The sequence below is a fragment of the Heterodontus francisci genome, chromosome 10, assembly GCF_036365525.1.
Source record: "Heterodontus francisci isolate sHetFra1 chromosome 10, sHetFra1.hap1, whole genome shotgun sequence".
Classification (NCBI taxonomy): domain Eukaryota; kingdom Metazoa; phylum Chordata; class Chondrichthyes; order Heterodontiformes; family Heterodontidae; genus Heterodontus; species Heterodontus francisci.
The window spans coordinates 35,233,578-35,248,328 of NC_090380.1; the positions used below are offsets into that span (position 1 = coordinate 35,233,578).

Sequence of the window (14,751 nt, forward strand, 5' to 3'; positions counted from 1 at the left end):
AGAAAATAAATAATAAAAATATAAAATGAAAGCTTTGCTGGTGGTTCGGTGGATAAGATTGCTATACCCCTAAAGCAGTGAATGAAGAAGGATATGGATTAATCTGTGCTACACAGAGTTTTGTCTGTTCCAGCTAGTGTAAGCCTAGCATACTTTGCACACATTACTTACAAGGACTAAAGGCCTTTTCCTTTTTTTTAAAAAAAGTTTTTATACTTTTACAGAAGCAATTAGAATGTTTTAAGCAGTCTTACTGTACAGTGTATATTAGATCTTTCTCTGTTTAGTTCACTCTCCTCCATGCTTGTAAATATGTCATCTATTTCTTCATGTATGTAGATAATAAACCAAGATCACTCTATATACTCACAGAAAAATAATGACTCAAAACACCAATGCATTTTATGCATCATGCATGTATAACTATAGGAGAGGAGGTAATGAGTAGAATTATATTGAAAAGACCATACTTTATGGCACAGGAATGATGGCCTTATTCTGTGCTGTATGATTCCATAATTATGTGAAGAAACAAGTCTAACTGCTTAATTAAAAGTTTTATAATGGACGGGGTAGCCCACTGTCACTTATACTTTAATATTTTAGATCTGGGGGCCTAGATATTTCAAAAAAGGCAACTTTCCACTAACAAACATGAGATACTTCCTAATTTTTTTCTAAAATTTAATCTCTATTGCTGGACTTTGCTCAAGGTTTTGTTGAAGGAACCACTATTGGGTAACACAACTGTGCAGGAATTCTTGTGGAGCTCACAGAGACTCCATCATTAATTATGCTTTTGGATGACTGGACATGAGAACTATTAGCTGATATAAGTAGTTAGGCTCTGATGTACTGTCAGTAAATATGGATACCACCCAGAATGCTTCATGCATTCAACTCAAATCGATAACTATAAATGTCAGACAATACCTTTCTTTGGGCCTCCTTATCTCGAGAGACAATGGATACGTGCCTGGAGGTGGTCAGTGGTTTGTGAAGCAGCGCCTGGAGTGGCTATAAAGGCCAATTCTGGAGTGACAGGCTCTTCCACAGGTGCTGCAGAGAAATTTGTTTGTCGGGGCTGTTGCACAGTTGGCTCTCCCCTGGCGCCTCTGTCTTTTTTCCTGCCAACTACTAAGTCTCTTCGACTCGCCACATTTTAGCCCTGTCTTTATGGCTGCCCGCCAGCTCTGGCGAACGCTGGCAACTGACTCCCACGACTTGTGATCAATGTCACAGGATTTCATGTCGCGTTTGCAGACGTCTTTAAAGCGGAGACGTGGACGGCCGGTGGGTCTGATACCAGTGGCGAGCTCGCTGTACAATATGTCTTTGGGGATCCTGCCATCTTCCATGCGGCTCACATGGCCAAGCCATCTCAAGCGCCGCTGACTCAGTAGTGTGTACAAGCTGGAGATGTTGGCTGCCTCGAGGACTTCTGTGTTGGAGATGCGGTCCTGCCACCTGATGCCAAGGTTTTGTTGAAGGAACCACTATTGGGTAACACAACTGTACAGGAATTCTTGTGGAGCTCACAGAGACTCCATCATTAATTATGCTTTTGGATGACTGGACATGAGAACTATTAGCTGATATAAGTAGTTAGGCTCTGATGTACTGTCAGTAAATATGGATACCACCCAGAATGCTTCATGCATTCAACTCAAATCGATAACTATAAATGTCAGACAATACCATAAACATAATATCATATGACAATGTGATCAACTTCACATATATTTCAAGCACTGTGCAATTCATAGAGAGATGAAACAGGCCCTTCAGCCCACCGAGTCTGTGCCGACCAACAACCACCCATTTATACTAATCCTACATTAATCCCATATTCCCTACCACATCCCCACCATTCTCCTACCACCTACCTACAGTAGGGGCAATTTACAATGGCCAATTTACCTATCAACCTGCAAGTCTTTGGCTGTGGGAGGAAACCACAGCACCCAGCAGAAACCCACACGGTCACAGGGAGAAGTTGAAAACTCCACACAGGCAGTACCCAGAACTGAACCCAGGTCGCTGGAGCTGTGAGGCTGCGGTGCTAACCACTGTGCTGCCCATCTTCAATTATGTCAAATTTCAGCAACAGCTAGGATGAAGAATAGGGACTTCACAAAAGGTCATTATCACGATGATAAAACAGAAAGGGTTGCCTTTTATCAATAAAATTAACAGTCTTAAAAATACTGAAAACTTTGCCCTTCTTTAGCCTAAATTTTCATTACAATTGATATGAGTTGTATTGTTCCGTGCTTCAAAATGGACATCCATGAAACCTTCACATTCATAGAGTCGTCATGTAGAAGCTTATTATAGCCATAACTTAACACAATTAAACCTTACCCTCTAACTTTCCTTTGAAAATTGAGAACAGATCTTAGGGCTCCAAATGTTAAGATTGTATTTGTTATTAACCTGAACTCTGTTATATTACGCATACAGTTGTATAATCTATAGCATTTTTAAAAAATCTCTTTCAAGAACTTCTGCAAGTGAATTACAGCTTAGTTTCCATATTCAGACAGGGTGGCTGAATACTGCTTCATTGAATGGTTGTCCTTCAGAACAGGAGGGTTTATAATGCAGTCCAGCTCTCACTTCAAGAACCGCTGTCTGTTTGGAAGATCCTGGGTGAAAACAGGGTTTGTTTTGTCAGTCTCAACATCAAAACTCCCTGAATTAAAAAGAGAAAAAGCATCACAGACAATTCTACAGCGTGTAAATTTTTATTCTATTCTATCCAAATACATACAACCTTGCAGACTTGCTGTGTGATTGATATATATACGCCATATCAATTTAAGAGGGCAAACACATTAATGAATAGCATATTCTCCAGTTTAAGTTACAATTAGTTGAGTAACACAGTTTGAGTTAGCATTCATTTAGTAACACTGCTTGAGACAGTGTTAGTTTGCTAATACTGAGTTAGGATTAGTTTATAACATAGTTAGGCTTATTAATTAACACTGTTTGAATTAGAATTGATTTAGTAAGATAGGCCCCATATTTACAGGGAGGTGGGAAGGGAGTGGGAGTGTATGTTTGATGGGGGAGTGGAGTATGGCAAGGGGAGCCCAGAAATGCCAGAAACAAGGAGATCCTGCTGAATGTAATAGCAAGTCCCCATTACCACAATTTGGCTGAAATTTTACACCCCCCAAATGAGGTTTGTGGCTGGGGGGGGGGCATAAAATTGAGTGGGAGGTGGGGGGGAGGGGCCGTTCCCGACCCCCTCCTGCCTCCGCTTCAATTTTACGCGGGGTGGTGGTGAGAAATGACCCGCCTACCCAAGCCAATCAAAGCCCTTAAGTGGCCAATTAACTAGCACTTAAGGGCCTGCGCCCGCTGCTATGGGCATTTTACCCTTGGCTGGCAGGCAGCTGAAGCCTCAAAATGCCTGCCTGGTAAAACCAGGAGGCCTTCTTGTGGGCTGGTGGGGGCTCTACTAATCAGGCACCCTGTGCCCCTTCAGGGTTGCCCCTGAAGCCCCGACCATCCCCAATGCACAACACATCCCCGCCCCACCTAACTGACCCCCCTTACCTTGCCGGGGCCCGACCGATTGTCCCCAGGGCGGCCCCAAAAACTTACCTCCTTTCTTGGGGCGCCCTTCCTTTTCCTCTGATGTCTGGGTGTAGTCCCAGCAGTGGCCACCAGTCCCGGTGGCGCTACTGGGACTAAAGTTGCCGGGCCACTAATTGGCCAACAGCTCCATTAGATGGGACTTCGTGCCTCAAGGAGGTGGAAGTCCTGCCCAAGACTAATTAATGGCTTTTGGAGCAAAAAATTCCAGTCTGGTTCCCCAGGCCCAGCTGAGGCAGGCTCACCACCGACTTTTCAGCCGGTGGATGGGGCCTCCCCACCGACAAAAAGTTCCAGCTTTTTACTCTCTTTTCCATCGGCAAGCTGGCTGCTGGGTTGGAAAACCTACAGTAGAAGACCAGAACTGGGGACCATTGTGTACAGTCACTGGCAACCGGGAAACAGTGCAGAATAGTGCGGGGGGGGGGGGGGGAGGGGTGGTGGGGTGTGAGTCAGATTGTCAATCAGGATGCAAGGGGGACTGGGCAAGGTCGCGGGGTTTGGGTGACAGTCGGATTTGGGGGGGGCTGCTATCTGATCGTGATGCAACATTAGCTTGAGGTGTCGGGGAGAAGCAATCCTGCTCCTCCTGCACCACAAGCAGTGTTTTAAAAAGCATGAACTTACTGTATTCAGCTGCTCCCGCCTTACTTCAGCTGCCTGGTTTCCTGAGCTCTGGGAAACCCAGCTGGCCTGTGTTAAATTAAAATCGCTGGCAAAATCTGAGGAACTGAGCTTTGTTTCCATGTTATTACTGGGTTGCCTCTCCAGAGTTGGTAACTTGGACATCACAAATTCACTGCGGTTAAAACTGATGTAGGCATATTCCCGGTGAGTTGAGGTCGGGTTTTTCAGATTTAACCCACCTCCCTGACCATCTCCTGTCCATTGGCGGGGGGGTGGGGTGGTGGGGGTAGTGGGCGTGGGGGGAGTTAAAACACACCCAACAGTTTCACCTGGTGTTTGTTCAGTAATGCCTTTTGAATTAGTATTAGATTGGTAACACTAATGACAACTTGCAGATATAGATCTGACAATAGAAAATACATTACAAATCCATATCAATGCTGTTGATTACTGCATCACTCTAACCTCCCAACTTATCTCCCCTTCACCTCATCAGCGATTTTCCTCTCTCTTAGCAGGTTTAAAATCAGATTTTTGATAAGATTACAGTTGTTATACGGATAACTATTATTAGTACATTCAAAGATACTGATAACAGCTGATGGCAAGGCAATGTAGCAGGCACCACAGACATGATTTGATCTTGTGAAGTGATTGTAAAAAGTGTCTAGTCTCAATAAACCTAACTGCAATGCAGATACAATAAGAAAAAAATGTTAAGTAGTAATTGAGTTTGAATTCCTTTGTGCACTATTTTAATGCTCCATTAATGTATTTAGGTGTATTACTGTTGTGCAGGTGTTGACTTTATACTTTAAACAGGATAATGGCAGGGTTCAGATAATGCTGACAGGGGTATATCGCGAATTTGTGCGATTGCATATGCAAATTAGCATTAGCTGTTCCTTTTACATCTCCCCACATTTTAATTTCCATTGACTTTGATCAAGTGCATTTATCTGCCATTTCCCGGCTCTAGGAGGCTAGTATGTTTCATCTATCTGAGTGTGGAAATGTGCAGCTCTGTCACCACTCCCACTCTGCAACCTAACAGTGCAAGTGGATCACATGAACTTGGACTCCCTGCTCAGAAACTGACAGCATTGTACTGACTCTTTTGGCAAGTGCTGGGCTATAATCGCAGTAGGGGACGCTGAAGTTAAAAACAGTTGACAAGTTTTCTTAATACTGTCTACTAGCCTCTCCCTCCTCAATTTTCTCTCCTTCCTCCCTCTGCACGTTCTGAATCATGCTGAGGTCAAGTTCCACAGGCACCAGCAGCCCTCTATCAAAGTGCCACTGTTCTTGTGTGAATCACCAAAGTCAGTGGTGGCAAAGGCTACATGAATGTGGGCAACCATCAGCAGAGAGCCATATCCTGCCTGCACCCGACACTCATACCCCACACGACAGCAGATTGTAATTAAGAGTGGGATCCCTTACTCATTTTCTCTCACTTAGTCAAGGGGCTGCATTTTACCCTGATGGCAGGGATCCCAACAACAGGCTGGAAAGGGGGTGGTGGAGGGAGGAGATCCCCACCTCAGCCCTGTTTAGGGCACCCAGTCGAATTCCGCAGTGGGCAGCCAATTAACTGCCTGCATCAGGGTCCCCATCCCTTTAAGGATGGAGATCACGTCCCCAAGAACTTCCAGCCAATCAGATGGCTGACTGATCAGCAGTATCAGCAGAGTCACTGGAAGTGGTGGCCACTGCTGGTACTGCAGGAGGCCTGGGACCAGGAACAGCGTTGCAGCCTCAGACCTCATGAAAGTGCGGTGGGATGGGGGAGTGTGGTCATTGAGGTCAGGGTGGGATTGTTGGTGGAGAGGTGACCTTTACTATGGGGCCCTCCACGGGCCACAGATTGCCCACGCAGTAGGCTCCCCCCACCTCCAGCCCACATGTAGGCCTCCTAGTGTTACTGGGTGACCTCCCAATGTAGTGGAGGACCCCCACCCCCCCCACCCCCTCCACCACTGGTAATTGACCACTTAAGGGCCTCAATTGACCTGTGGGCAGGAAGGCTATATCGGCCTTCCCCATCCCTGACAATGTTGGATAGTATTGGGAAGGCGATAGGCAATCCACCCCCCACCTTCCTTCGCTATTTTATAGCCCCCACTGCCTCCGAGCCTGTCCCTAATTCAGCCCAGTTTTCTGATCCAGCACATTGGCTGGTGTGGCATTTACAAAGGGGTTGAACCCTTTCTGGTTTGTAGAACTCGGTCCTTCACACAAAATGCGTTTATTTACTGAATATTGGTAAACAAACTACAAACCTTCTAAAATTTCTATACTGAGCAAAATTCTTGGATCTTTCACTACTGCTTAATCCATGGAAACTAAATTTAAAGTATACTTCATAAGAAAGACTGCCCAGCCAGCCAGACATGTGTTTGTCAATCAATGTTTTTATTTCCAGCTTTTGCAAAGTCTTATCAAATGACTGATTGTTAAATTGCTACCTTCATTAAGTACCCTGATATTTATATTTCAATGTTAAAATATGAATCTAATAACTCCTGGGAGGATGACTGATACTTTTTGTACAGTAATCCCATGATTCTTTTGATTAAACCCAGGCAAACAGAATAAAGTTACATGCTTAAGGGATGTGAAGTTTAACACCTATAGAAATGGAATCAGAATCCAATTACTTATGAGCCAAACTGAAGTGGAGTGCTGTCTCACTACAAATAAATCATTACAGCAAAATAAAAAACACTGCAACAAATGAGAATGCATTCAGTATCAGAAGTTTCTTTTAAGCCGGTTTTGAGTGCACATTTCTACGATAAAGCCTTACTCATGAATTTCTATTCAGCACATGCATCTCTCACATTGAAATCAAAGTGTTTATCCATTTTTTTAATGAAACATAAAGAGATACATTTATATAGTAACTTTCACAACCTCTGTATGTCCCAAAATGCTTCAGAGCCAAGGAAGTACTTTTGAGGTGTAGCCATTATTGTAATGTAGGAAACACAGCAGTCAATTTGTGCACAGCAAGGACCCACAAACAGCAGTGTGATAATGATCAGATAATCTGTTTTAGTGTTGTTAGTTGAGGGTTAAATATTGACCAGGAGATTGGGAGAACTCCCTTGCTCTTCTTCAAATAGTTCAATGGGATCTTTTACATTTCCCTGAGAGGGCAAACTGGGCTTCGGTTTAACAACTCAGCTGAAAGACAGCATCTCCAACAGTGCAGCACTGCCTCAGTACTGCACTGGAGTGTTAGCCTTGATTTTGTGCTCAAGTATCTGGAGTGTGACTTGAACCCACAATCTATAGTCCCAGAGCTGAGAATACTGCCACTGAGCCTTGGCTGAAACCTTTGTTAATAAATCTGACCTGTAAGGATTAATAACATTTAGTAGATTAATAATGATTGTTATGAACAGTTTACATGTTGTAATAAGTGTCAGGCTGACTTGAATATTCCAACCACAATGTCAACGATCCTGTAACAATTTAGAGGGAAAATAAAGTGGTGCTCTAAAGTAGCTATGGGGACTTGTTCTACTTGTATCAAAAGGTGCATTAACCTTGCTATTTTTGTTCATTGTTATGGTAAGAAATGGTAATTACTGCAGTTTTCCACTGGGGAAACTTGCTCTTTTGGATATCATTAGCCTTACTAGCAGCAGCCAAGCCAACCAAGTCTCGCCTGCAATAATTTTCATTTACAGCTACTTAACAAGTCCAAGTAATGAGCCAGAAAGAGTGGTGAACTGAGCAAAGCAGTGAATTTGTACAGCCCAATTCACTGGCATAGCTATTTTGAAAGACTGGTTTATAGATGCATGGCAATGGAACCAAAGTATTTTCTTTAATGTCTTCAATCAACCTTTGGGTTTTGAAATCAGAAACATAGATTAAACTGCAAACCGTGTTTCTTTACAATGATATGCTTCGTCTGCTTGTGTAGTTTGGATTGAAAATTATATTTACATTAATTTCTTGGTTAATTCTTTGCTATTACAATAATTTAGATAAAATATCAAACACTGAGATTGTCCCTTTCTCTTGAGGGAAAATAAAATGTGCTGAGGCTTCAGGCAATTTACTGCCCATTTGATAAAGTGCCTATGGGTGGAACTGTGCTGAGCTGTTTAAAATACCAGAGACAGCACAGTGGTCTGTTTAAAAACCTGGTGGTAGTTGGTGAGGTGGTGAATGGTGCCTTGTCTCCAAGGCAGTCCATATAGCCAAATGCACTCTCTCACCAACAACAACACAACAACTTAGTATACAAATTGCAGGAAAATCCATGTTGACAGAAACGCTGCCCAGACATAGAACTGGCTCCAACTCAGTAGGTCAGCTAATTCTCACTTGGTTGTTTTAATCTCCCCCAGTTAAAAAAAAAACTGGCTTATCTGCATGTTTTTCCCTGAAAGCTCATCGACAAGGCTGTAAGCAACAGCAAATTTAAAAAAAAACTTCATAATCAATTTTGCTTGTCCTTTTTTGGGAGTAATACAGAAAAGGAAAAATAAAATGGTCTCAGCTTGCTCTGGGTCTTCCAACACTTGGCCCTTCTGTCATTGGAGCTAAGCAGCAGAAAACATCACCTTAGAATCAGAGTCAAAGGATTACATCACAGAACGAGGCCATTTGACCATGTCACCTCTTTAAAAGAGCTATCAAATTTTCCCTGCACTCTCCTGCACTTTCCCCATAGCCCTGCAAATGTTTCCTTTTCACGTATATATCCATTTCCCTTTTGAAAGTTACTGTTGAATCTACTTCCGCCACCTTTTCAGGCAGCACGTTTCAGGACATAACATGGAGATCAAAATATAACAAGCTGAGGTTCATTATTCTATTAAAACTCATCCAAACAGCAATGGGCACAGGCTTATTCTGTTGGCTATACGCACCATTCACTTTGGGGTGACAGTAGTAGTCTGAGACCGGATAAAGGGACAAGCTGGACTGTAAGGAGTTGTTGGAAGTTGAGGACAGAGACATGGCTTGGACCAGAGGCTGCAGCTTCTTTGTGTTATTCGTTGCTGTTCTGCTCCAGTCTGTAGGATAAACAACAGTGTTCTAAAAGAACATATCCTGTATTATACCACAAGATGATCATTTGAAAATCCTTCCCACTCCTTTTACTGCTTTGCTCCTATTCATTGGAGTAATTTTGTCTTCGGGCAATAGTGTTAAATTTGTGAAATCGATTCAGCCACCAGCTGGACATCTCTCCCGATTTTCACTTACTTTGGGAGACATGGTTTAACGGGTGGCTGAGTCACTATCACCCTGGGTCCAAATTACCTCTGTTGACTCCTTAACAGGATGAAGATTAGGAGAAAAGAGACTTAAGATGGCCCCAGCCCTCTCCCTATCTATCATCAATGATCTGAAATAAAAACAGAAAATGCTGCAAATACATGGGGGTCAATTTTGACTTTACTCTAGCCAAAGACCCTGTAATCTTAAGGCCCTGGCCTCATTTAAATTTGAAAGCCGAGCTGTGGGGTATCAAAGATGTGTCTCAGTGCAGTTTCTCGCATTGAAGCCTCAAGTTTTGGAAAAAGCGGCCAACAGCAAGGCAAGTTGCAGGGTGGCAGACATGATCATGTAGAGTGGGGGTCCCAGACCAAATTACTGGCACCATTAGCAGGGTGCTTCAGTTGCATTGCCGTGCAACTAATCAGCATGTGCATAGTGCAGATCCCGACTAATTCTGACCAAAAATGGCTATTAGAATTCTATTTATGTCATAGAACCCCAATTTCCATATTTAAAGGGTCTATCTCCTGAAACAGGCAGGTGCTTTGGACACCCGGCAGTAGGTTCCTTTCAAAATGGTGCTGGGTGTTATCGGGACGGCACAGCTACCGAATCCACTTTGAGGCCATTACCATCTTGTTAACTCATTGAAACATACAAATTCTTACAGGGCTCAACAGGGTTGATGCAGGAAGGATGTTTCCCCTGGCTAGAGGTTCTAGAACCAGGGCACACAGTCTCAGAATGAGGGGTAGGCCATTAGGACTGAGATGAGGAGGCATTTCTTCACTCAGAGCATGGTGAATCTTTAGAACGCTCTACCCCAGAGGGCTGTGGAGGCTCAGTCATCGAGTATGTTCAAGACAGAGATCAATAGATTTCTAGATATTAAAGATATCAAGGATTATGGGGATAGTATGGGAAAATGGCATTGAGGTAGAAGATCGGCCATGATTTTGTTGAATGGCGGAGTAGGCTCGAGTGGCCAAATGGCCGACTCCTGCTCCTATTTCTTATGTTCCTATGTTAACGCCAGGCGAAGGCGGTGAAAAATCAACCGCATGGCATCTGAAAAGGATAGAAGAGAGCTTTGGGTATTGACAGACCTGCTATGTTTCCACAACATTTTCTTCATTCAGATTTTCAGTATTTGCACTTTAAATTTTTTTGTATATCTGTTATTGATGACCTTTGAAGTTCAGGAGGCAGACACCTGATGCAAGCAGAGGAAGTCAAACAGTGTTTCTATTTACACCGAGCTGCAAATAATTGACCATTTGCTCATCTCGTTTTCCAGCATTAGCATCTAATGGCTAAAACTTTCTGGAATTCAATAGCACAAAGGCAATATGTTAGCTAAGTGAAATTCTCTTTAATACTCTGTTAAAAAAAGTGTGCTAAACTAGGTGAGAGGAGTGGTTATCATGAAATATTTCTTGTTTACATGGAGTTTATTGCAGTGGTTTATTTTCATGCAAGTTGTTTTCTTCACAGGGCCTGCTATCTGCTAAGTTCACCCCATAAACTAATGGGTTTAGTTCTTCATAGTGCTACAGAATTACATAAACAGCAAACACTTTGCAAAAGTGATCTATGTAAGGTTTAGGTACAAGTACATTAAGAGTGCCAACTTTGACTTCATTGGTGAATTATAAAATCATTGCCTAACTTGAAACTCAGTAAGCTGTTTGGGCTTCATCTGTGAAGTGGATGAAATTCTAGAATTAGGCAAACATTTCAGCGATTGTTCACAAATCTGTAACAAAATAGCCGCTGAAACTAATTAGTTGATAAGCCAAAAAGTTGATATAGGGGTTAGATTATAAACAATTCTTGTTCATCAACAAAAAGCTTCCCTTGCCACCTTCCTGTACATAGAAAACTGAAGGAACAATCCACGTTCTATCACACTGGCATGCAGCATGATGCACCATTCTTGAGACTGACCCTTTCAGCTGGATGTTGGTTGGGGAAAACTGATCTATGTGACTGGCTGGTCCCTGAAAATATGCCCCTAGTTGCTTTTCAAGACTGTCTTACCTGTATTTTCAGCCAACATCAACTTGCCAAAGCACAAATATCTCCTCCAGTGTTTCTGAACATTTTCTTTGGCCGCACAGTGAAAAATGAAGATAAAAGCTCCTGCGCAAATAAAACATTTGATTAACTTCCTTTCTCTTTATTCATTCATTCACAGAATCCGGGTGTTGCTGGTCAGGCCAGCATTTATTGCGCATCCTTAATTGCCATTGAGAAGGTGATGATGAGCTGCCTTCTTAAACCATTGCAGTCTGTGAAGTGAAGGTACTCCCACAGTGTTGTTATGGAAGGAGTTCCAGGGTTTTGACATAGCAATGATGAATGAACAATGATATATTTCCAAGTGAGGATGTTGCATGACTTGGAGGGGAACTTGCAGGTGGTGGTGTTCTCATGTGTCTGCTGCCTTTGTCCTTTAAGTGATAGAGGTTGCAGTTTGGTAGGTGCTGTCAAAGGAGCCTTGTCAAGTTGCTGCAGTGCATCTTGTAGATGGTACACACTGCTGCCACTGTGTGCCAGTGGTGGAGCGAGTGAATGTTTAAGGTTGTGGTTGGAGTGCCGATCAAGTGGGCTGCTTTATCCTGGATGATGTCAAGCTTCTTGAATGCTGTTGGAGTTGCACTCATCCAGGTAGGTGGAAAGTATTCCATCACACTCCTGATTTGTGCCTTGTAGGTGGTAAAAACGCTTTGGAACTCACTGCAGAATTCCCTGCTCTTGGAACCACAAGTATATATGTGGCTGATCCAATTAAGTTTCTGGTCAATGCTGAGCCCTTCCCTCAGGATGTTGATGATAGGGGATTCTATGATGGGAATGCCAATGAATATCAAGGGGAAGTGATTAGATTCTCTCTTATTGAGGATGGTCATTGTCTCGCGCTTGTATGCTGCAAGTGTTACGTGCAACCTATCAACCCAAGCCTAAGTGTTGTCCAAGTTTTGCTGCATGCAGCACAGACTGCTTCATTATCTGCTGAATTGCAAACAGAACTTAACACTGTGCTATACCACAGTCCCAATACAATTTAGTTTCAAACACAGTTTCAACCACAGTCTCTATGTAATTCAGCTATATCCGAGTTGACATCAAGCTGAGGGGTTTGCGAACTTAGAGATGGCATCTGAGTACTTACAATGAGCAGTGGTTATCAGGAGCAAAGCAGACACCAGAGAAATAAAGGAAAAATCTCAAAAGGTGATGGCACAGTCAGCACAGAGTGTGAAAAGGCACAGGTAAGTTAAAGGTATGTATTACGTTTATTGCAGTGTTTTTAGTGGCTGGCATTTATGTTTTGGTGTTAGGTAAAAATTTAAATAATCTAAAAGCTAAAAAGAATCCATGGATAAATATAGACAAAGAGGTAATGTCAAGGAGGTAAAAACACCTAACATGACATCAGCACAAAGGAAGGAGCTGACTGGTGAGAAGCAGGTGAGTTTTTTTGTCCAGATCAGGGATAAGTCTCACATTTATTTCTGTAAGCTTAGATAATATTCTAATAAATAGAGGCATGGCAGGGCACCTCAATCCTGCCAAATGTACATCTTGTGCCATGTAGGAATGCCAGGATGCTTCTCCTGTACAAGAAAACCAGAGGTGCAGGAAGTGTTGTCAGCAAGAGGCGCACAAACAGCAGCTAGCATCACTGCAGTAGGTTGAGAGCTACATGAATAGCACCTTTCAGGAGGTGTTCACCCTGCAACTTAAGAGTGTGCAGAAAGCCAGGGAATAGGTAACCAGCAGACAGACAAGGTGTACCAGGCAAGTACTGTAGGAGGCCCCTGAGTGCATCTTGCTCTCTAACCAGTATTCAGTTCTGAATGCTGGTGAGGGTGATGGTTCCTCTGGGGAATACAGCCAGAGCCATGGTACCATGGGTGGCTCAGCTGTACGCGGCAGGGGTGGGGGGAGGAGGAAGGTCAGAGAAGCAATAGTTATAGGGGTTTCAATAGTTAAGCAAGTTGGATTCAAAATTAGCTCAGTGACAGGAAGCAAAGAGTAATGGCCAACAGGTGCTTTTGTAACTGGAGTTTCCAATTGGGTTTTGCAGGGCTCAGTAATGGGTCCCTTGCTTTTCTTATCAATGATTTAGACTTAAATGTAGGAGCATAATTTAGAAGTTTGCAGACGATACAAAAATATGGCCATGTGATTAATAATAAGGAAGAACACTGTAGACTGCAGGAAGATATCAATGGACTGGTCAGGTGGGCAGAAAAGCAACAAATGGAATTCAATCCAAAGTGTGAGGCTGTGCATTTGGGGAGAACAAGGCAAGGGAATATGCAATAAATGGTAGGATACTGAGAAGTGTAGAGGAGCAGAGGGACCTTGGAATGCATGTCCACAAATCCCTGAAGGTAGCAAGACAGGTAGATAAGGTTGTTAAGAAGGTTTATGGGATACTTTCCTTTATTAGTCGAGGCATAGAATATAAGAGCGGGAAGGTTATGCCAGAACTGAATAAAACACTAGTTAGACTGCAGCTAGAGTATTGCGTACAGTTCTGGTCATCACATTCCAGAAAGGATGTGATCGAACTAGAGAGGGTACAGAGTATATTTACGAGGATGTTGCCAAGAATGGAGAAATTTAGTCATAAGGAAAGATTGGATAGGCTTGGGTTATTTTCTTTGGAACAAAGGAGACTGAAGGAGTTGTACAAAATTATGAGAGGCCTAGATAGAATGGATAGGAAGGACCTATCTCCATAAGCAAAGAGGAAAATAACCAGGGGGTAAAGAGTTAATGTAATTGGGAGAAGGATTAGAGAGGAGTTGAGGAGAAGGTTTCTCACCCAGAGGCTTGCAGGGGTCTGAAACTCACTGCCTGAAAGGTGGTCAAGGCAGAAACCCTCATCGCATTTAAAAAGCACTTGTATATGCACTTGAAGTGCTGTAACATACAAGGTTACAGAACAAGATCTGGAAAGTGAAATTAGGCTGGATAGCTCTTTTTTGGCCAGCACGGACATGATGGGGAGAATGGCTTCCTTTCGTGCGGGAAATTTCTATGATTCGAATTTTGCACATGGGATGCACAGTGATAAATGATGTTCAAGGTACAGCATACAGAAATAAAAACAGAGGAACCTGTCCTTCATGGGTAATCATGCCAAAGGGGAAATTACTCATCAGGGGAGATTTAACAGAGTTGTTCAAAATTATGAAGAATTGTGATAGAGTAATGAGGAGAACCACTACCCCTGATACCTGGCCACGATCTCAG

The 14,751-nt window shown here is 42.9% G+C and overlaps 1 protein-coding gene across 5 annotated transcripts in view; it reads right to left on the minus strand.

Annotated features, from left to right (window-relative positions):
• Positions 1 to 1,888: 1,888 nt before the first annotated feature.
• The window catches only part of LOC137374394 (adhesion G-protein coupled receptor G2-like), a 187,610-nt gene continuing 174,747 nt past the window's right edge, over positions 1,889 to 14,751 (minus strand). For all 5 annotated transcript variants that reach the window (XM_068040435.1, XM_068040434.1, XM_068040432.1 and 2 more), the window contains 3 exons: positions 11,521 to 11,622; positions 9,126 to 9,272; positions 1,889 to 2,695 (listed from right to left, as the gene is read on the minus strand). In XM_068040435.1, the coding sequence (XP_067896536.1) occupies positions 2,616 to 2,695; positions 9,126 to 9,272; positions 11,521 to 11,622 (329 nt within the window). In that variant the 3' untranslated portion in view covers positions 1,889 to 2,615. The remainder of the gene's footprint in view (positions 2,696 to 9,125; positions 9,273 to 11,520; positions 11,623 to 14,751) is intronic.